Source organism: Typopeltis vanoorti, chromosome 12 (genome assembly GCF_054136105.1).
Source record: "Typopeltis vanoorti isolate ZY-2024b chromosome 12, IOZ_Tvanoo_1.0, whole genome shotgun sequence".
NCBI classification, from domain to species: domain Eukaryota; kingdom Metazoa; phylum Arthropoda; class Arachnida; order Uropygi; family Thelyphonidae; genus Typopeltis; species Typopeltis vanoorti.
Genome location: NC_143560.1, coordinates 40,309,366 through 40,333,520, shown reverse-complemented (window position 1 = coordinate 40,333,520; position 24,155 = coordinate 40,309,366). Strand labels below are relative to the sequence as shown.

The 24,155-nt window shown below is 34.9% G+C and overlaps 1 protein-coding gene across 2 annotated transcripts in view; it reads left to right on the top strand.

Annotated features, from left to right (window-relative positions):
* The window catches only part of LOC150100727 (uncharacterized), a 208,755-nt gene extending 186,174 nt beyond the window's left edge, over positions 1-22,581 (top strand). For both annotated transcript variants that reach the window (XM_090401664.1, XM_090401663.1), the window contains exons 14-15: positions 10,868-11,057; positions 21,556-22,581. In XM_090401664.1, coding sequence (XP_090257790.1) covers positions 10,868-11,057; positions 21,556-21,937 — 572 coding nt within the window. In that variant the 3' untranslated portion in view covers positions 21,938-22,581. The remainder of the gene's footprint in view (positions 1-10,867; positions 11,058-21,555) is intronic.
* Positions 22,582-24,155: the final 1,574 nt, after the last annotated feature.

The following is a 24,155-nucleotide window of genomic DNA, read 5'->3' as shown; positions in this document are numbered from 1 at the left end:
GTGCACTCAGCATAATTCAGTAACAAAAATGAAACAGGAGAGAAGAGATACAGGATGACCTAAAGTCCTATAATTACTCCACCTATTGGATTTTGCTGTTCTTGGCCATTGGGCTGAATGTCTGTCGATGAGGGTTTCTCATATGAGAGGCAGTGTGATACATCCATATTTGTTTAGGTTGGGATAGTTGGTAAGAGCTGCAGCAGATTCAAGGAGCAGCCTCTCAAATTTAAATTTGATATGGAGGAGTAAAGTAGATTTTTTTTTTTCAATGGATCCTGTGCCATGTATCCTGTTAATCATTACTAACACCATGATAACTGCTGATCCTGAGCAGATGTTAGCTGTCCTGCTTGTTTGGTCATAGTATGAACAGTTGCGACTGCACGGCACTGTACATTCCAGATAAATCCAGTGGCTGTAGCTGGTCTTTGGGACAGTGGATAAGGGTTGCTAGCTTTCTGTGCAGTTTATAATTGGTACCAGATTGTGCTTTTATAAGATCTTGGCCACATTTTTTGAGATGCCACAAATATAAGAGATGGTGATGATGGATTTGTTGTAATCTATAGTTGGAGGTGGGGTGGGAGTAGGTGGATGTGGGTACATGGCGATAGAATTCTTTTTATCTAGTGGGAAGTGCAACCATTGGCCAAAAGTTCTTTTATTGGGTGAGTTCTGTGGTGAGCACATTGTTATCAGAGGAAATTAATTTTGTTCAGTGGACTAAGGTTTTTATAGTTCCATGTTGTTGGGAGGAGGGGGTGATGTGACTGCTGATAGATGTATTTACCTGTGTGTGTGTGGGGGGGGGGGAGGATTCTGTAGAAGGTCATCACCACTAGTCATGATGTTGAATAATGCTGTTCATAATTGAATAAATAGAAAAATAGAAATATATAATTAATTAATTAAAATTTGTTAGTTTCAAAATATAATTATATTTTTCTCATTAATATAATTGAAAAATTTAATTAATTTTTTGCAACTAACAAAATTAAATTCTTGCTGACAAAAATATGTTTATCATTATCATCATATCAGTCATTGTCAGTCCATTGCTGGATGAAGGCCTTTCAAAGATTTCTCCAAAACTGTCTGTCCATGGCGCTCCTTTCCCATGTCACTCCTGCAAATCTGATGATATCAGCAATCCACCATGATTTAGGTCACCATCGTGGTCGTTTTTCCTCTTGTGAATTCGGTTCATTACTCCTTTTGTCTATCGTTGATCTTATCTTCAAGTGATATGCCCATCCCATTGCCACTTCAGATTTTTCATGCTTCCTATGATGTCAGAGAATTTGGTTTGATTTCAGACCATGTATTCCTTTTATGATCCACTATTTTGATACCAAACATACTTCTTTCCATACTAAATTGTGTTGTTCTTATTTTTTGAATTTCCTTTGCATTTAGTGTCCATGTTATATAGCCATATGTCAATATAACAATAATACATTGGTTAAAACTTTTCTCTTCAGGCATAATAGTAAACGGCTTTTGAATTGACTGTAATTTTCCAAATGCTTTCCACCAAAGCATAGTGCATCTTTTAATTTTGTCCATGATATTTTGTTTTATATCTGTTGCATAAATAATAAGTAAAGCATGTTATTTTCAGGTAATAATAATAAATGAAAGAAAGAAGTGGTGATAGCATTTAACAACAAACATGAAGATAAATTTCTTGATTGGAAGGCAGTTTCAAGTAGAGTTATGTGGGCAAACTTCAAAATTGAGAAATGGACAATGAAACTTATTTGTGCCTATGGTCCCAAAGAAGGTTTTTCTAAAGAAGAAATAGAAGAATCTTTTGAGTCATTAGAACAGGCAGCTTACATAAAGAAAATAGTCCTTGTTAGAGATCTGAACAGCAGAGTAGGAAATGAATCCCACCAGGCATATAGGAACATTTGGGGAAAATTTGAGCATAGCTAATAATGGTATTTATTGGACATCTGCTCGGAACATGGACTAGTCATTACTAACACCATGTTTCAACATCAAGATGTGCATAAGTTCACATAGAGAGAAGACACAAATAAGAAAAGCCTCAGTGACTATGTCATTAGTGATATCTTCATGCTGGTTCAAGATATAAGAGTGTACAGAGGATTTGAAATTGGAATGACCATTACTTAGTACTAAGCAGGATAAAAATGGATATCACATTGAAAAGAACAATATGTAAAAAAGTTTTAAAAAGTTAAAGTTGAGCAGCTGTTACAGGTAAATTGTAGAAAAACTGAAACAAATTGAAAACAAGATCCAAACCTTGGGATCTCAGTATCAAACTCTAGAGAAGACATTGATTGATTCAGTTAGGAGGGAATGTGGTGAAGCTGTCTGCAAAGACTGAAAAATAAGAACACTGTGGTGGACACCAGAAGTTAAAGAAGCAGTCCTGGAAAAGAAGAAAGCATACTAAACATTCCTAGCTCTTGTGGAAAGGCTTAGACGTTGGTTATGCATTTTTTACTAAATGATTTAAGGAAATTACAACGTAAACTAGGATATATATTAAAATAAATTTTAATATACTTCAATATTTCGGCAACGTCACGTTGCCATTTTCAAGGAACTTAATTAAGATCAAGACACATGCACGCAGGCACAACAAAGTGAGGAAGAAGCAGGAAGCTATTATTTCTCCTAAAGTCCTGATGCTGCCCCCTAGTGGGCAATGTTGGTATTCTTGGGCAATTGGGCTGAAGGTCTTCTGATGTAGGGTTCCCAAATTTGAGGCAGTCTCATGCAGCCAAATTTGTTGAGGTTTGGATTGTTTCTTAGGGCTGAAGCTGATTCCATGAAAAGCCTTTCATATTTGCATTTACTACGGTGTATTATTGTGGCTTTCTTTCACCATATTCTATGGCAGGTATCCAGCGCATGGTCAGCAAGACCAGAGTGGCTGTATTGGTGAAACTGGATGTAGTCCTTGTGTTCTGAAATTCTGATATTTGCTGTCCTGCCTGTTTGGCCAAAGTAGGACAGCATACAGCTGCAAGGGACCTGGTATACACCAGGTTGGTCTAGGGGGGGAGCAGGAGGTTGGTCTTTAGTAGAGCAGATAAGGGATGCCAATTTTTTATATGGTCTGTAACAAGAAGTTATGTTTTTTTAGGATTTTTGTCATTTTTTCTGAGGTGCCTTGGATATAGGATATGGTGATGGATTTAGAGTAATCCTTGTTGTGAGGGGGAGGGGAGTTGTGGTTTACTGGTTTCAATATTTTTTGGATTTTTTTTTTTTGGGGGGGGGTAGCCATTGGCTGAGAAAGTGTTGAGAATGTGGTTTAGTTCTGTGGTTAGGGCAGTGTCATGTGAACAGATAAGTTTAGCCCTGTTGTGTAGTGTCTTAATGACTCCATATTGTTGCAAGGAGGGGTGTTGGGATTGTTGGTGAATGTATCTGCCTGCATGGGTGGGTTTTCTATAGACTGAGAAAACTAAGGCTCCATCAGGCTGGCAGGTGACTAGTGTGTCTAAAAAAGGAAGGCAGTTTTTTTTTTTTATATATATATATATTTTATATTTTGGATATACCAGGTCCCTTGCAGCTGTAAGCTGTCCTACTTTGGCCAAACAGGCAGGACAGCAAATATCAGAATTTCAGAACACAAGGACTACATCCGGTTTCACCAATACAGCCACTCTGGTCTTGCTGACCATGCACTGGATACCTGCCATAGAATACGGTGGAAGAAAGCCATGATAATACACCGTAGTAAATACAAATATGAAAGGCTTTTCATGGAATCAGCTTCAGCCCTAAGAAACAATCTAACCTTCAACAAATTTGGCTGCACGAGACTGCCTCAAATTTGGGAAACCTACATCAGAAGACCTTCAGCCCAGTCGCCCAAGAATACCAACATTGCTCGCTAGAGGGCACCATCAGGACTTTAGGAGAAATAATAGCTTCCTGCTTCTTCCTCACTCACTTACTGTTTGTTGTGCCTGTGTGCACATGTCTTGTTCTTAAGTTCCTTGAAAATGGCAACGTGACATTGTCGAAATATTGAAATATATTAAAATTTATTTTAATGTATATCCTAGTTTACATTGTAATTTCCTTAAATTATTTAGTAAAAAAAAAAAAAAAACATTCCTCGCATTGGCAGATGCCCTGAAATAATAAGGAGAAAAATGAAAAAGAGCTAAGCTATGTGTAAAAGTAGCTAAACAAAAGTCATACAGTCCTGAAAAGAAGAAAGCATACTAAATATTCCTAGCATTGGCAGATGCCCTGAAAAAATAAGGAGAAAAATGAAAAAGAACTAAGCTATGTGTAAAAGTAGCTAAACAAAAGTCATGGGAAGACTTTGGTAAGAGTATGGAAAATAAATATCAGGAAGGTGGCAAAATGTTCTGGATGCTATTGAAGAAGCTTAGAAATGGAAGAAAAAGTACTGTAAAAGGAATCAGTGATGATAAAGGCAACATGAAAACTGAAGATAAAGCTATCCTAGATGTCTGGGGTAATCATTTTGAAAGACTTAAATGAACCAAGTAGTGAGAGAACCATACTAGAAAATTTTCAAGTGGAACGCACAGCAATACTTCAGGTAGAAAAAGCAATCAAAAAATGTGGAATGTGGAAAGACAACTGTAGTAGATGATATTCAATCAGAAATACCTAAGTATGGAGGTATAAAAGTTCTGCAGTGGCTACTCTGCATAATTCAGAGAGCCTGATCAGAAGGTCAAATTCCCAATGATTGGAATTGAGTTCTCATAGTACCCATCTATAAAAAAGGGAATAAAGCTAAATGTGAGAATTACAGAGGAATTTCTCTAGTAAGTGTTCCAGATAAGATTTATAAAGCATACTTGAAAAGAGGTTGAAAAAATTGTGGAAGAGAAACTTGGAGAAGACCCAGCTGCTCTTCTCCAAGGTTCTTCTCCAAAAAGAAAGTTCTTAGCTGGTTCTTCTCCAAGAAACTTGGAGAAGAACCAGCTGGGCTCAGGCCAAATAGAGATTGTCAAGATCAGATTTTCATTTTAAGACAAATAGTTGAGAAATCATGGGAATATGACAAGGATCTGTACTTAAGTTTTGTAGATCTGAAAACGGCATATGACAAGGTACCCAGAGAAAAGCTTTTCAAAACACTATAATTATATGGGGTGAACAGAACATTATACAGAGCAATACATAGTCTATATTTAAGTTGTCAGTCAGCAATTAGAATTGAAAGAAATATAGGAAGATGGTTTGATGTAAAATCAGGGGTAAGACAAGGATGCGCATTATATCCACTCTTATTCATTATCTATATGAATCACGTTATGAAAGAAAGTGGCATCACAACTGAAGATGTCAAACTTAGCTCTTTGCTTTATGCAGATGATGTTGTACTCCTAAACACCTAGTGCAAGTCTCCAGGATTCACTAACTAAATTCAATAATGGCTGTAACAAATTTGGCAAAAAAGACCAAAATAATGAAAATAGACAGAAGCATAAAAAATTTGAGCTATATTCTCAATGAAAATCCTATAGAACAAGTAAAATATTCAGCTATTCAGACAGTTTTTAATGAAGATGGCAGGTTAAATCTGGAAATAGACAACAGAATAAGGATGGTATAGTGGGTAGCCGGCTGAATAAATTTATATGGAATAAGAGAGAAATTAGCCAAAACACCAAACCAGTAGTGTTCAAACCACTTTTAAGTTATGGATCTGAGAGTTGGGTTAGAAATAAAGCACTTGATGAAAGACTAGCGACCACAGATATGAGGGGTCTGAGAAAAATTAGGGGAGTGAACTGGTGACATTAATGGCAAAATCATATTAAAAATGAAGACATTAGAAAGGAACATTCAAGAATATGTCAGCGGAGCTAATTTAAGGTGGTATGACCACTTAAATAGAATGGGTGAAGAAAGGTAATAAGCATAATAATAAGCAAGACAGGTGTTTGATGGCAAGAAAGAAACCCAGAGGTAGACCAAGGTCTAGGTGGGTTGATTGAGTGTCTTAGAAGCATGGAATGTTGTTAAATATCACAATATTGGAGTGCTCACAAGTAATAGATTGATTTAGAAGGAAATTGTTGATAGGAAATTAATAATAAGGTACACTTAATCATGTAGTGCTTTCATAGTCACCTAAACACCCCTTGTGGATAAATATAAGGAAATTAGTGATGATAATATCTGTTGTCCTAAATATATGTAATGATCTATTTGTTTAGTTTCATCATTATTGATTTTTATTATTTCTGGTTGGACATAGCTATTGAACATAACCTCAGTCTTATTTAGGTATATCTTTAGGCCAGTGTTTTGCTAGCAGTTTGGAATTCATGTGCAGTCGAAGTAAAGGTAACTGTGTCATCTTTATGTACGAGGGTGCTCTGAAAAGTTCTCAGCCTAACAATGAAAAAACTAATTTATAATTTCAAAATTCTTTTTATTTTTCAACATAATCTCCCTTAAGACTAATACATTTATTCCAGCGATGCTCCAGCGCCATTATCCCGTCCCTATAGTGGTTCTCAGTAAGATCTGCAAAATACCCTCTACAGCTGCAATCACCTCTTGATTTGAAGAAAAACACTGACCAGCAAGGAAGAGCTTTAGTTGTGGGAAGAGATAGAAGTTAGAGTTAGCCAAATCTGGGAAATAGAGTGGATGTTCCAACAATTCATAGTGCATTGTGCTGATGAAAGATGATTTTTTTTCTTCTGAAAACCGGGATTTGTCTTTTCTCACAAATTTTTTTGTCTAGTCTGGTTAAAAGATCAGAATAATATTCTCCGGTTATTGTTTTATCCTTTTCAAGATAATTAATAAACAAAAGACCTTTAGCATCCCAAAACACTGATGCAATGACCTTTCCTGCTGATGGAACCGACTTTGTCTTCTTTGGTGCTGAACAACCAGCTTCTGTCCACTGTTTTGACTGCTGTTTGGATTCTGGTGTGTACTGGTGAATCGAAGTCTCATCCATAGTAATAAATCAATGCACAAAATTGGTTTTATTCTTGTTAAAACACTCCAAGCACTGTTCAGATATTTTCATGCGAGTGCGTTTTTGATCTGCTGTGAGCAAGCGTGGCACCCATCTTGCACAAAGCTTTTTCGTTTGCAATTCTTCATGCAAAATATATTGTACACGTTCTTTTAGAATGCCTATAGTGTCTCGGCAATTTCACGCACTTTGACTCGCCGGTCATCCAATACCATATCGTACACTTGATCAATAATTTCTGGTGATATTACACTTTTTCAATGTCCTTCATGTGGATCATCTTCAAGGCTGGTACGGACACATTTAAACTCGACAGCCCATTTCTTAATTGTCGAAAACGAAGGGGAAAAATGCCCATAAACTTTTATGAACTTCGAATGAATTTCTTTTGGCGTTAAACCTTCTTTTATAAAGAATTTTATAACTGCACGATACTCAATTTTATCCATTTCAAGGGATACAGACAACACTTTTGCTTCAGACAGCTGTATAAAACAAACAACTTAATTGAATGACTTGCAATTTCACATGGATGCTTATGACAGATGTACCAACTTAGAAAAAAAAAATTTTTTTAAGCCTAAATTGAATGCATCAAAGACAGGAATAGATCATTACTAACAGAAGAGTTGGAAATCAAAAACAGATGGAAAGAATACTGTGAGGAACTGTACAGCAGAGTCAATAAAGAAAATGTGGAGTCCTCCCACCAAGAAAATTTTGATTTGGAACCTCCTCCACTTAGGCATGAAGTTGAAAGAGCAGTTAAGCAGCTCAACAGCAATAAGGCCCCAGGTGCAGATGAAATCCCAGCAGAGTTAATTAAGGCCACAGGGGATGGAGGGATAAGAGTGTTTCATAGATTGGTTACAATGATATGGGAGACAGGATCATGCCTAGAGACTGGAAGAAGTCAGTTTTCATACCACTACACAAGAAAGGTGATATGAAGGCATGCAAGAATTATAGAACTATTAGTTTGATATCTCATGCAAGCAAAATTTTATTAAAGATCTTGCTAAATAGGATTGAGGCCCAAGTTGAGGCAGAGATGCCTGAGGAACAAGCAGGTTTTAGGAAAGGTAGGGGCACTAGAGATCAGATCCTTTGCCTTAGACAGATCATAGAAAAATATAAAGAATTCAGACTCCCTCTGGTAATGTGTTTCTTAGACTACTCTAAAGCTTTTGACTGTGTTGAGCATGTGAAACTGTGGGAAGTAATGAAAAGAATGGGTTTTCCTCAACACACACTATCTGGTTGATAGCCAACTTGTATAAGGTACAAGAAGCCACAGTAAGAACAGGTGTTGGATTGACTGTCTGGCTTCAAGTAGGAAAAGGAGTTAGACAAGGATGTTTACTTTCTCCTCACTTGCTTAGTATATATGCAGAGGACATCATGCGTGAAGCATTGGATGAGCTCAGGACAGGAATTAGGATAGGAGGTAGATTGATCAGTAATCTGAGATATGCTGATGATACAGTACTCCTTTGTAATGACATGGAAGAACTGGGACTAATTCTTAACAAAGTTAACATGATCAGTAATAACAGAGGACTTCAACTCAATTCTAGCAAGACAAAGATCATGGTTCTCAAAGGAAAAACAAACAGAGAAGCTCTTGAGAAACAAGTGTACCTTAATGGAGAAAGAATTGAGGAAGTCAGCAAGTTTGAGTACCTGGGATCCATTATTAATGTGAAGAATGAAATCTAAAATCTGGAAGGATGGATCTATCTCCATGGGAAAAAAGTTGAGGATTTTAGATGCAGTTGTTTTCCAACAGCGACTTATGGATGCGAGACTTGGAACCTAAAGAAGTCAGATAAGAAATGGATATCTGCTTTTGAGATGTGGTGTTACAGAAGGCTGTTGACAATATCATATACTGAAAGGCGTACAAATGAATGGGTGTTAGAAAAGATTAGTAGAACTTTAGGGCTCCTTAAGGATATTGACAGAAGAAAGTTAAAATATTTTGGACACATTGAAGGGATGGAAAGAGGACTTCTCAGAACAGTAATAGAAGGTAAAGTTCCTGGAAAAAGAGGCAGGGGTAGACCATCAATGAGATGGATGGATGGCATGTGTGGAGTGACTGATCTTCAGAGAGTTGAGGCTGCCAGAAAAGCAAACAACAGGACTACATGGCGAGGCCTGGTGTGGAACATCACCGAGCATCGGAGTGACCATACAGCATCTGTAGATGCCCAGTGAACATAGAGAGAATAGTGTTGCCATCTATGGTCGAGGCTGAGAACTTTTCAGACCACCCTTGTATATATTTATAAACATCCTAGGATAAAATTTATAGCAGAACTGGAAGTTAATAGCTTACTTCCTTTTCTTGGTGTAAAGCTTATTCATTCATTTGAGAAACTAGAAATCTCCATCTACAGAAAGCCAACACATGCCAACAGATATCTTCACGCTCAGTTCCATCATTATCTACCTGAAAAGTTTGGCATTATTTCTACTTGAGGAACCCATGTACATACTCTCATCAGCAGTGAAGAAGAGATTGGCAAAGAATTAAAGCTGCTGTTTTCAATTTTTCAGATGAATTGTTATCATAAGCCGTTAATTTCTATGGTCGATTGTACTGTTGTTTAATCCTCCTGCACACACCATGCTGAAGAGAGTAATGATTATTATTATATAACACCTCCTCCTAGGGAGTCCAAAGACTCATCAAGGGAGGGCACCCACTCCACCACTCAATCCACTAACTGCAACTACTGTCATCATCTATACCAACAATATCTACCACCCATCATCACCACTAGTATTTTCACAGACAATCACAAACATCCATGCCCATGGCAGGATTCGAACATGCAGCCTTTTGGCTGGAGAGCGGATATGCTGACCACTCAGCCAACCAGATCTTAGGTCACCATTCTGTAAAACAGCTCTATTTCTAACAAATTGACAAAAATCCTCAAGAAATATAAGATTTGTACCTTATTCACTTCCTTTAAAGCTCTGACCAATAAAACCTAAGCATAACGTTTGAAGAATCCAATGTGTACCATCTTTAATGTGGCTATAATTCCCTATATTGTGGTCATATAGAGAAATCAGTTGAGCTTCATATCGAGAAACATCTCTGAGATGTTCCTCAATATATCTATGGTAATACCAGGGCCACAGCCATATTCAATCATGTTCTTAATTCTTCTGATCCCAATGACCATTAGTCCACTATACATTCAGTAAACTGGGATAGATCTGAAATCATTTACAAATTATATGCTGTGATGAACCTCCAAGAAAAATCTTAGAATTAACAGAAATTGCACTAAATCTTGTTCACCTTAATGTCAACCTCAGCTACAACCCTTCTAATTGTGATTCCTCTGCTATTCATCTGTGATGCTTGTGAACAATCCGTTAATAATTTAGAATTTGGTGATGGACCCAAGGAATGTTTTTATGTATCTCTTTTTTTTTTTTTCTTCCATGTATTATGCACCTGATGGAGTCTTCTAGAAAGACGAAACTAACAGTGCCTTTGGAAATAACTTAGTTATTTTCTATTTTAACATTCGGCTATATAGTCATATAAGTAATTTTCATTAAAACATGTACAATAGCCATGAAAACCTAATACATATAATAAAAATGTGTGTGCGTGTGTTTATTACTTCAAAATCTGTGTGCAACAAACTCAAATAACAGGATTGGATTTAGTATTTGTAGTGGGTAAAATGAAATTTTGTTTCAGAAAAAATTTAAAATATCTTTTAAATGTTTTTTGATGATGTTAAATAATCTGAATGGATTGCTGATCACTGTCTGATGTGATTGAGATTGTGCTATCTAGTAGTAGTAGACTATTCTTAAATACTATATTTTATTGTATTTTTATATATTTCTTAGGACTCTCTCAGGACAAAGAAAAATCAAATCCTCTTAATATTAGCCCCTTGGAACTTCAGAATTATTATGACTTATGTCAGAAATACCAAATGTGTCCAGTGAGTAATGAGTCTCCTCTTCAACCAGTTGTTACTATACCAGAGGTTTCCAGTCCTCCATCCTACAGTGGAACTCAGCCTTCTCAAATCAGGCAATTATAAATATTATATATTTAGTTAGGAAACAAGTGGAAGAGAAGCTTTATCATATAAAGATATTTTTGTAAACTATAGAGAAATTGTATTCTTGAAAATTATAAGATTATGGAGATAGTTTTTGATATTGAGACCACATGTTTATTAAACAATAAAAAATAAGAGTAAAAAATCCGACAAGTTTCGTTCATCGTAAGACTTACATCATCAGGGGTAATGGTGTATAAAAGTTAAACACAACAACCAGATTAAATAGTCAATTAGATGTCTTTTTTAACTTCATAACTGTTCATTAATTGAGAACCCAAATACAAAATGATACATTCATTACTGTATGCTTGTTGGAACAATGCTAGTTGTTGTCACATTCTGTGGCCCACGGGTATTATATCTGAGGTCCGAGGTAGTTAAATTTTTGATAAAGGCAGATCAGACTTGATGTAAAATCAAGCCTTGATTTTTATTGCATTGTGTAGGGATTCTAAGCATTTTTGCAGCTTCTTTAAATTTGCTTGTGAAACAGTTCTTATCAACATATGACATGTTTGTCTGTTGCCAGAGTACTTGATGGCCAGTAATAGTTGTGTGGAATACTAAGCCTGATTTGTGTTCCCTTCTTTATTCGACTTCTTTTATATATTAGGCCATGCAGATCTCTCCTGACCTTCCCATCTGGCCTACGTAACAGATGCCACAAGAACAGTGAATCTGATAAATGCTTGATTTTTTTCATGGGGTGATGTGGAGGTTTTGATGGATGTAGGAATCTTGATATTTTTTGTAAAGGAAGAAAAGCCACTTTTATCTCGTACTTGCAGAGCAATGTAGCCAATTGGTCCGTGACATTCTGGATGTAAGCCAACATGATTGCATTCTTAAAATCTTGTTTTGATCAGGGAGTTGTAGGAGCTGTATTAAGAATTTTTTGAATTGTCTTGGGTTCTAAACCATTAAGTGTGGGGTTCTGTGTCAGGTAGTGTAATTCTTCATTTTGCTTCATCTGTGTGCTAGATATATTGTATGCTCTGTCTCTCAAGGTTTTAATTATGCCTATTTTTTGCAATGGGTGGTGCTGTGAGGCAGCATTAAGAAATCTTCCTGTTGTGGTCAGTTTTCTGTGTGCAGAAAATGATAACCTTTTTTCTTCTTCGTTTATTTCTATAAGGATATCAAGGAAAGGTTATTTTTTATGTTCTTCTAGTTCTACAGAGAGATTAAAACAATGGACTCAATTTTGTAAGTTTATATATCAAACATAGAACTAGTGACAAATATGATGTAAAGTATATTTGATTATACTCACAATAAAGTTTATAGATGTTAAAGGTTTGTTGAATTCATCTCATGTTCTTTTCCGATACACGCGGTCTGTCCCCGAGCTTTTTCCTTTTCACAGACAACCTGTTTCCTCAAATTGATAATTCCAATGACAAATGCTCTGCCTCGTTGGAGGTTTAATGTTGAAACGACGACAAAACACACGCTGCACCGCAGTCGCCGACTGAAGAGCTCACGAACGCAAAAAATTTTGTGCTACATAGTAGCCATTTTGATCACAACTGACGCTGTTGCACGGCTGTGCACTAGCCAAGTGCTCTAGCGGTAATATTTCAGACTTTAGGACCTCCTCTTTCAAATATTATGTAGATCATTCGCATATGATGTATAGTTCAGGAAAAGGAAATATAGCCGTTCGAAATTGAGTCCATCTTTTTGAATCACCCTGTATAGTGAATTTTATATTTGGATGCAAATAGTTTAGATACTCTTTAAAAGCAATTAGTTCAACTACCGTAACTGCTCAAATGATAAAAATATCATCTACATAATGTATCCAAACCTTTGGTCTTTTTTGATAGTTTTTTAAAGCATTTGTTTCAAAATTTTCCATAAAAAGGTTGGCTGAAGCTGGAGTGAGGGGGGCCCATGGTAATCCCTCTCTCTCTCTCCAGCTTTAGCCAACCTTTTTATGGAAAATTTTGAAAGAAATGCTTTAAAAAAACTATCAAAAAAGACCCCAAAGGTTTGGCTACGTTATGTAGATGATATTTACATCATTTGGTCGGGAACGGTAGTTGAACTGATTGATTTTAAAGAGTATCTAAACTATTTGCATCCAAATATAAAATTCACTATAGAACTAGAACATAAAAAAATTATCTTTCCTTGATATCTTTATAGAAGTAAACGAAGAAGAAAAAAGGTTATCATTTTCCGTAAACAGAAAACCGACCACAGCAGGAAGATTTCTTAATACTACCTCACACTACCACCACCCATTGCAAAAAATAGGCATAATTAAAACCTTGCGAGACAGAGCATACAATATATCTAGCACACAGATGAAGCAAAATGAAGAATTACACTACCTGACACAGAACCTCACACTTAATGGTTTTGAACCCAAGACAATTCAAAAAATTCTTAATACAGCTCCTATAACTCCCTTATCAAAACAAGATTTCAAGAGCGCAATCACGCTGCCATACATCAAGAATGTCACTGATAAATTGGCTACATTGCTCTGCAAGTGCGACATAAAAGTGGCTTTTCTTCCTTTACAAAAAATATCAAGATTCCTACATCCACCAAAACCTCTGCATCATCCCGTGAAAAAACCAGGCGTTTATCAGATTCACTGTTCTTGTGGCATCTGGTACATAGGCCAGACGGGAAGGTCAGGAGAGACCCGCATGACTGAATATATAAAAGAAGTCGAAAAAAGAAGGAAACACAAATCAGGCTTAGCATTCCACACAACTACTACTGGCCATCAAGTACTCTGGCAACAGACAAACATGTCTGTTGCCAGAGTACTGTTTATGTACTGTTCTTATGTAATGATAAGAACTGTTTCACAAGAAAATTTAAAGAAGCTGCAAAAATGCTTAGAATCCCTACACAATGCAATAAAAATCAAGGCGTGATTTAACATCAAGTCTGGTCTGCCTTTATTAAAAATTTAACTACCTCAGATCTCAGATATAACACTGGTGAGCACAGAATGTGATAACAACTAGCATTGTTCCAACAAGCATACAGTAATGAACGTATCATTTTGTATTCGGGTTCTCAATTAATGAACAGTTACGAAGTTAAAAAAGACATCTAATTGACTATTTAATTTGGTTGTTGTGTTCAACTTTTATACACCATTACCCCTGATGATGTCAGTCTTACAACAAACGAAACTTGTCGGGTTTTTTACTCTTTTATTTTTTATTGTTTAATAAACATGTGGTCTCAATACCGAAAACTATATCCAGAAACTGCTTACCCACAGAAATCTTCGGTTACAAATTATAAGATTAATTTAATGCTGCACATTAAAAAGAAGAAGAAGAAAATCCCTATTTTTACAGAATACAATTCCCAAAGTGTTCCAAATTGATTGCTGCCAACTGAATTACTTGTATGATGAAACTGATGATAAAATGCATCATTTTATGGCAATATTGCAACAGCAGGAAACTAAAGCTATTTGTTCATCATAAAATATTATTGCCAAAATCACTTGCATTCAATTTAAATGTCTTTATTTGTAAAAGTTTTGGCTACGTTTTATAGCCCTTGTCAATACAATTATAGGAAACCACAAAAAAAGAACAACAATTCAAAGCACGTGATATTAAGTGTATTGTCAGCTGCAGAACAGCAGCTCCATCTGCATTAATAGGTATTCAAAATAAATTACAATAAAATAATTTAGTTAATAAATTATTTTTAAATGTAAAAAAAAATTTTTTTTCTTTTTAATTACAAATTAAGGAACATATGAACGATGAGTATTAGGCAGTACAACTTCCCAAAATTAAGAAAACGTTTTAGGCAATCGCTTTTGTTCAGGTTTGGGTTGCGAATGTGTGCTTCGCAGCTTTCTTTGTACAGTCTTTCCAAAAGACAATAACTTTTTTGTAACACTTTGTTTTTGTTCCATTGAATCTTGTGTTTTGCAGATAAAGCGTAACCCGTATTTGTTGGGTTCTTTAAGCAAAATGTATTCCTGATGTTCTTCAAAATGAATTTGTGCAGAAAAACCCATCTGTCCTAAATAGCACAAGCTACAAGAGCAGAGGATTCTGTAAACTCCAGGCTAAGAAAGAGAAGGATATTAGGTGAGATAAGGAAGGGATTAAGTTTGCAAACTGGATAGAAAGAGACTTGCAAGTTAATCTGTTGAAGTAAGCTTGCTATTTTTTGTGAAAGCCCTTTAAGATATGGAATACAAATTCTGGTAATTTCTTCTTGAGGATGGTCATAATTATTGATTCTTTTTTCGATAGTTTTTGCATCATGACTTGAGACTGAAGAGAATAAAAGTTGTTCTGATAATAAACAGTTCTTTGTTTAGAAGAGAATCTGTAGAACATTGGTCTTTGGAAAAACTGTGAAGCACACATTCACAACCCAAACTTGAACAGAAACGTTTACCTAAAACTTTCTCAAGTTTGGGAAGTTATACTGACAAATACTCGTCATTCATGTGTTCCTTGATTTGTAATAAAAAAATTTTTATATTTAAAAATAATTTATTAGCTAAATTATTTTATTGTAATTTATTTTTAATATCTATAAATGCGGATGGAGCTGTTGTTCTGCAGCTGATAGTGCACATAATATCATGTGCTTTCAATTGAATTGTGCAGTATGCCAAACTTTCACAAAGTTAGACAGTGAACAGCAACCATATCCTCTGCCTACATCATTGTTTTGGTGGATCCAGTGGTATCTTTGGATAGTGGTATCCCTGAGATTGGAGGAAACTGTCCACTGTGAATAAACATAGGCAATGGTCAATCCATGCTGCATCCATAACCCTTAGAGGAAAGGCTAAGTTTGGTCTTTCCTCTAATGGATGTGGATGTCAGTAAGCTTCCAATAAGCAAAGTGGTGGTATTGCATCGGGATGAAATGTACAAAAAACACGTTTGGACTCCAAAGACTTCATTTACTTTTTCCCCATTTCATCCAGCAGGCTACAGGAGTGATATGAGTGGATGTTTTCTGAGTTACTGTATGTCAGACATCATGGAGAGACTCAACACTTCTTCTTGACCACCATTCACACCACCCACCTATCCTCCCAAAAATATGGAATTATAAAAACCCTACATAACAGGGCAAAATTAATCAGTTGTGATGATTGTGCATTGTTATTTTTCTCTTCTTGCAATCCTGCTTCATGTTTATTTGTTCTTTACTTAAACTTTGTGAATTGTCATGAATGGACAATTCACAAAGTTTATTAATTTCTACTAGATCTTATGTTCTCATGCTCTATAGGCTTAACAAATTTATTTCAATTAAGGGAATATTAAATCCCACATTGTTTTAAAACCGAATAAGAAACTCAGAGATTGGAATCAGAGAGTTTCATGCCGAATATAGTAAACTATAAAAATATCGGCGAATACTAGCATGAGCTAATGCAAGTAGTCCTAGTACGTAGTACAATACCGGGCAACTCGTTTCAAAGGTGAGTAAAGTTCCGATCTCTATTCTTTAGTATTTTCCATAATGCAAAAACACACTTCCTAGGAAATATATGCTGTTATTACATTATGGTAAACGAATTTATTTGTTTTATGACTGCATCAGTTAGACTATGTATTGAGTGCAACATTATAAGATTTTAAACTAAAGACAAGATATTGTTATCATTCCCACTTATATTAATCTGTTCCTTTAATTAGTCACTGATTGATTGTTGATCGCTTAAACTGTTACTCAGGTTCAAAAATTTCAGAATAGTGCATTGACAGAATCAGTCCAGTGTGTTGTTTACAAACCATTTAATTAAATCAAAAAGGAGTATTTATGCAGTCTGATGTTTACAATTACATTATATTGCATTCTTCCTGATTCAGACTTAGTTCTATGTTTCTTCCCTTAGAGTTAAATCACAATCTAGTCCTGCTAGTCATATATACACAACCTGGAAATAAGGCATACCTTAGGCAAGCTTAATTCAGTATTAAGTTAACATTATCAAGTTCAGTACTCTTCTTACTGTTACAATAATTAAATATAAACACTTGAGATTAAGACAACCTTTAGTGAGCTTATTTCAATTGTTAACTTACACAATCTTATTATACCCATAAGCGAACACACTTTATGTACATTCTTGCTTGGAAATATCACATATATAAGTACTTATAATTCTCATTCAACACTGCTTTTTACATGAATCTTTTGTTCACATGAAAGTGCTCCTTTTTGTCTTTCTTTCCTTCTGCTGGCTCATTCTTGATTTCCCACCAAATTTCTTCCTTCTCAAAGTCTTCAGTTATTCTATGCCCTTTAGGACCCTTAACGTGACGATATTGGGCAACCCTTTCCTAGCGAGACTTCCCGACAATCAACACATTACTTCTCATAGTGGCAGGTCCAGATAGGAGAAGATTGAGAACCTTCAGACTTACAATGTTTCTCTTTCGATTACTGACATCAGACCTCACATGGTGGTGGACCAGGCAAGAGAAGATTTTCAAAACTAAGGCCCAATCCTTCTCGGTGATTTGGCTTATAAAGGCCTGGACTTTCATTGTACGCATGCGCACATCTCTTGAAACTTACATATATGGTCAAGTATTGACATCCAAACATGGTAACATTGTACTTCACACATCTTTTGAAATTGCCATATATGGACATGGGTTAACAGTATTACATTTATGACATCATGTGCCACATTATTTTAACAAAGGCTCGTGGTTAAGTTATTATAAGTGCAAAAATTATCATAGACAAAATTTGACATTTCTTTAAGTGCAATTTTCCATAGAAAAACATGTAACAACAAACATGATAAATTACTTATCATAAGAGATTTTACACCATAACACCTGAACTTGACCACATTTTCAACACTTCTTAGCCAATGGCTACGATCCCCTGCCAAATTTAAAAAATATTAAAACCTCATAACTGCAACACCCTCCAGAACAGAGATTGCACAAAATTTATCACCATCCCATATATCTGGGACACATCTAAGAAATTAACAAAAATCCTAAAGAAATACCTTACAGACCACATAAAAAATTGGCATCCTTTATCCGCTCCACAAAAGACTGCCAGTTGTTGACCAGTTCTTTGCAGTTGCAAGATGTCCTACTCGGCCAAACAAGTAGAACGACTAATATCAGAATTTTTGAACAGATGGACTACATCTGGTTCCACCATTACGGCTACCTTGGACTTGCTGACCATTGCTTTGAATACTCACCACAAGATATACTGAAAGAAGACCAGTCTCCTCCATCACAGCAAATACAAACATGAGAGGCTATTCTAGGAATCTGCCTCAGCATTGAGAAACTTTCCAAACCTCAACAAATTTGGGCATGAAACGGTCCCAAATTTGGCAAGCATTCATCCTCAGATCTTCAGCCCAATGGCCAAGACCACACAGTTTAGCCCAGGGGACTCTAGCCCCAACTTTGGTTGCCTTTTTTCAGTCTCATTTACCCAGTGTTAGTGCCTTCATGCACATATCATTGTTGTGTTCCCTGATGATGACAATTTGACTTTTCCGAAATATCAGAAGTATTAATTATTTTAATCATTATTCAGTATACATTGTAATTTCCTGAAAAATTATAGTCATGAATAGGCATATAAGCCTTTCTGTGAGGAAAAAACATTTTCAATGTTGTTAACGCTGCACACAACACATATTTCACAGGTGATTTACCATTCCTTAATTTCCTAAGAATCTCACTATATCTTTTGGAGATATTTCAGTGTAACCATATGTTGAAATATAACAAAAAATAACTTTTTCTAGTTCTTGTGAACAGACATTCTTAAAATATTTAACTCACTATCATTCTCTAAACTTAAGCATATAGCAATCACTCTTCATTTTTGCAAAATTTTCTAAATTTTTTCCTAATTTTTGCCCAAAACTTAATTAATATCTTGATTAAACCAGCCTGGTCAGCTGATTGGTTAGCATATCTGCTCTCCAACCAACAGACTACTGGTTCTAATGCCATTGTGCATGGATGTTTGTGATTGTCTTTGGTAGGAAAAGAGAAAGATGTGAGACCATTGCTCTACAGAGCAGTGGTCTCTCATCATTCTCTTACTAAAAAATAAAAAAAAGATATGAAATTAATAGAAATAGAAGAAAATAATCCCTACCACCCATCTTAGTAAAGTACTATATTTTTACCATAGTTCATAGTGTTGGGAATCGCATAAAAAGCCCTGTATCTTTTTATGATTTTAAATAAGTTGCATCAGGGATATTATATTTTATTATAAAACATAAACATTATAAAAATAGCAAATAAAAGAAAAATGGCAATGTAAATTGCCATTTTCCTTTAATTTTATTTTCAGTTTTATATATACAGGATGTGACAATTAAATTCCTAGCATACATAAAAACTGTAGCATCAGCTTTAAAGTAATCCCCTTGCAGCAATGCATGTATTTTGATGATGATACCATTGTTCAAAACATTCCTGGAACTGGTTTTCTGGAATGCTTTTTGTCACTGACATCATGTGATGTTGGATGTCAGAAAATCTGTGTCTGTTCAAGTCATTCTTCAGTTTGCAGAATAGCCAAAAGTTGCAAGGCACTAAATCTGATGAATACAGTGGAATGGTCCAATTTGTTTATTGATTTTTTTAGACAAACTCATGGACAACTATGTAGGATCAGTGATCCATTTGTTTGGCCAATGGATCATCAGACAGTGTTTTTCTCTGTCTAAATTTAATTCTGGCATGAACCATATTCTTAATAACTGTCGCATTCTTTTCCACATTTTCACATGCAGTAAGTTTATGGTCTCCCAGTTTTTTTGGGTTTTTTTTGTAAACTCTCTTGTCTTCCCATCCCTCTTTAAACCTTTTGTTCCACTCAATTTTTTTTTTATGGCATCATCACCACCATTAATCACTCTTGTCATGCCTGATTCTCACATGCACTGTTCTAAATTACTTTACCATAGCTTGCCATCTACTGGCTTGATTTTTTATTTTTTTTTTTAACTCAAGGCAATAACCCAGACATGTCCATACATTGCAGTCACATGATTCTGCCTATACTCATGATAATATGAGGTAATTCCAGGATTTTAACTGTTGAATTCATATAACCTACATGTGCTCTCATTGTACGTAATTCAGTGTTGAATTTCTGTTTATATGATTTATTTTCATCATGTTTCTGGAGTATTAATCAAAATTTTCCTAATAACGTCTTATGATTACTACCAATATATCATAAATTCACTGTTCATACAGTCTAATATGTAATGATGCACTTCCCTTGTTAATTATTATGTGATATGTTGTTACTCTGGATATTCAATTTTTGCATTAAATCTTCTGCGAGTATTAATGCATGTTTTGTTTTTTTGTATCATAGATATTTTCCTTTTTAGATATCTCATTTCTCTTTATTTATGATCCTTTGAAGATAACAACATATAAGGACATGTATAATGCTGTATTACTTTTATATTTTCTCTTTAAACTTAATAGTCTAATGTATAATTATATTCTAAAATATCATGTTTGAATTCATTTTTGATAAATATACCAGTCTTTCTTTATTTATCCACTGTATATGACAATATAATTCTCAATCTGCTTAGAAATTTTGCTTTTTTTTTCTTTAAATTTCCAGTGAATTGTAAATATTATCTGAATTTGACTTCAGAAGTATATTTGCTATTTCTTCTTCTTTATTATTGACTGACAGCTATTCCACATTGAAATTTTTAGATAATCCTTTCTCCTCCTTTGTCTTGTTCATTTCCAGTTGACATCCTTTCAGCATATCTGTTTTCCAATTCTCTGAGCAATCCAAATTAGCATCCATAGAATGGATTTTGAGCTCAATTTTTGGATGTTCCCTATTTCACTCAGGAATAGTGATGCAACTATATCTCTGGGATAACACTTCCAGAATTTTACATCTTGCATTCACCTTTCACTAATAAGATAGCAGGGAAGACTAAAAGGATTCACTGTAACTATCCAAAAATTCCAACCATTGCCTCAGTGCTGAAGGAAATTCACTGTAATAACTACTATAACAAACTGTTTCTTGGTCTCTCTAAGTTCACCATAGTAAGAACTGACGGTGATTCTAAATGTCATGAAAAGTCTAGTACCTTTTTTGTTTCAGAATTGCAATGAATGAAATTTGGTTGCTGAGTGTTAGAGAATGCAATTGACAAAATTGTACTAGAAAGAAACAACATTGAATTTTAGAAGAATGAGAGTGGGATTGAGATATTTTCTTTGATTCTTACTATCCTTTATGTTGTCTTTATGAGATTGACTGGGACAAAAAGACTTCAAGCAAAATTATATATATTTTAATTATAGAGGAGTTTAAAATATAAATTGAAACTATTTTTTCTTGGTTAGTTTATCAGTTAATATCTTTGTACATATCATTGCCATGTCACTGTATATTAAATGCCAAATTTAACATAGTATAATATGGATTTATTTTCTATAGATCTCCTCCACTTCCTAGCACAAGCACCATTGATACTGGTAGATGTGTTTCTCCTTCTGTTGGCTATCAAGAAGCACAAGATTCTTCACTATCAGTTTTGACCAACAATAGTAATAATTCTAAACATGACATATTCCAAGTTTCCAGTGTTACGAATCAAAATAACATCTCTGCAAATACAGAAATCTCTTACCAAGGAGTAGTTCCTCCATTGCCACTTCTCACTGTATTGAATGTTTCATCAGCTGGACCTGAAGTTACTAATGCTGATTCTTCACTTTTTTCTGCTGCCAGAATTCCAAATCTAAGTGATAGTGATCCCAATAACATTCCTGGTTACAGTGGATTACCTTCAGATGTGGTGGCACCACCAAGTTACTAAAAACTGAAACATTATACCATAGTGCCTTCATAAATAATGTTTATATTTTTAAAAATGTTTAACATCCATTTTAGAAATATTTTAAAGCATACTATATTATAAGATTCTGGCTGGTTATAAAGTGATCCATTCCACAATGCCAAATTAATAGCCAGAACAAAGACAAATTATGAAAATGATTAACACAGCTCATAGATACATTTCCTTATTTCGTGTAAACACATGAACTTCCAATTTAAATATATATATATATATATATGAAATTATTAGTTCACATCAGTTTTCATGTTTCTTCTGATAGAAATCTGTAATTTTTAACTTAAATTTATTCTTTACCTTTACTAAATATGGGATGTTTTGAAGTGATGCTTACAACAGTCTTCCTTTTCTTTGATTTCCATTCATTTTATTGATTCTTCAGAAGAAGAACCGAGTTTAAAGTAAGATGGGATGTAAAAATTTGTCATTTAAAGTTATTTTAATATCCTTACACATACAGTATTACAGTGAATTGAGAATCATGCTAAAGTTCGTTTTAAAACTGGATTTAGCCTGTCTCAAGCAGAATCAACAAGATTTTTCTTCTTCAAGTTTTAAAACAGATTGCTGGACGTGTTCCTAACAGTTACAAACAGCCAGGTTACAATTATACCTGATTATTTAGATTTTTTATTTAGATTATTTAGATTATACTAGAAATTATATTATTCTTTTTATCCTTATTTTATCCAATCATAAACAAACAAAATTTTGAATTGGAAATATCAAGCACATTACCATATATGCTGCCTTGCATTTGGGAGCATATGCTGCCTTGCATTTGGACTGTGACAAGCCTACTTGTCACAGTCACAATTTATATGGATATCTGTCTGTTGTTGAATGGAGCTGACCTGGCATGACATGTTGATTACATTTTGCTGTTATAACCAAATATCTGTCTTCATTCTCCGTGGTAGAGCAAGTGCAACCTCTTAGCAAACGTCTGGAACACATGCCATTGGTTGAAACACTGCCCAGAGCTTGGATATGCTGTGTGAGATTCCAAACTCTCTGGCAACATCAGTAATTCTGTGGCCTTCTTCAAGCTTTCCAATAATTCTTCCCTATGTGAAGTCATCTAGATAATATCTTTGAGACATTACAAGACATCAAAGTTTGCAACTTTATTCATTCATGAAAAGTGCTTCCTTCAAATACAGTTCACTTGGTGTGGCCTTTTATCCTGTTGAGTACTACCATATAACCCCTTTGCACGCAATTGAAAAATTTGATCATGTATGTACCCGTTTTTTACTCAAAATCATCAACTATACAAATTGCTACAAGCTGATTTGTCTGAATTAGCAGTTGTAATATTCAGAAATAGGGTTCGTCCTTAGGCTTTGGACACCAACATATATAGTGTTAGGATAAGGGACCATGAAAAGGCAATAGTTGTCAGCTATATTTTTCCTGGGTGCCTTTGAAAATCCTTGATAGCCTTAAGCCAGCTATCAGTGATGGCTAAGAGTGGAGATTGTCTGCTTTCCAGCATTCAGAAAAAATAGGACTTAATGGCCTTGCCTGCTACCTTTGGGAAATAAAAAGCATTTATTATGTATTTAAATCTAAATGATATTTTAAGGGGCTTATATCGTCAACTTCTCGCTATAATGAACACACTAATTTTGAACTAGGATATTGTAACAAATAATCAAAAAGTTCCAACTAAAGCTCTATAGCAGTGGGATTCTCAATATTTCACAGGCTAATACCCCCCCCCCCTTCCGCACACACACACACACACACACACATACACAGTCATGATGACACACATCATGTCGTGACGTTGTTCTCTTGATGTTCGAATCCACCATCTTGTTAAAAGTCACTTTCATAAAATAAAAGAAAACTAATTGTAAATTGATCACTAATCTAAGGGTAGAGAATTTTCTATTATACTGCACCACTCTATCCTTAGATAAGTCTATATGAAATAGTAGGATCAATTCAAAATTAGTTAGCAGTCTTTTCATTCATTCAGGCCGAAGTATTTATTTTCTCTCTTTGGGATTCCCGCTAGATTCGAATTTTTGTGAACAGTGCAGTAATAAGAATTTCAGGCAAATACAACAGTTAGGTTAACAAATAAAACATTTAATATAGGTCATATAACACTTACATAAATTTTACTTCTAATTTTAAACAATAGAAATAAGTCAAACATTAAGTCAAG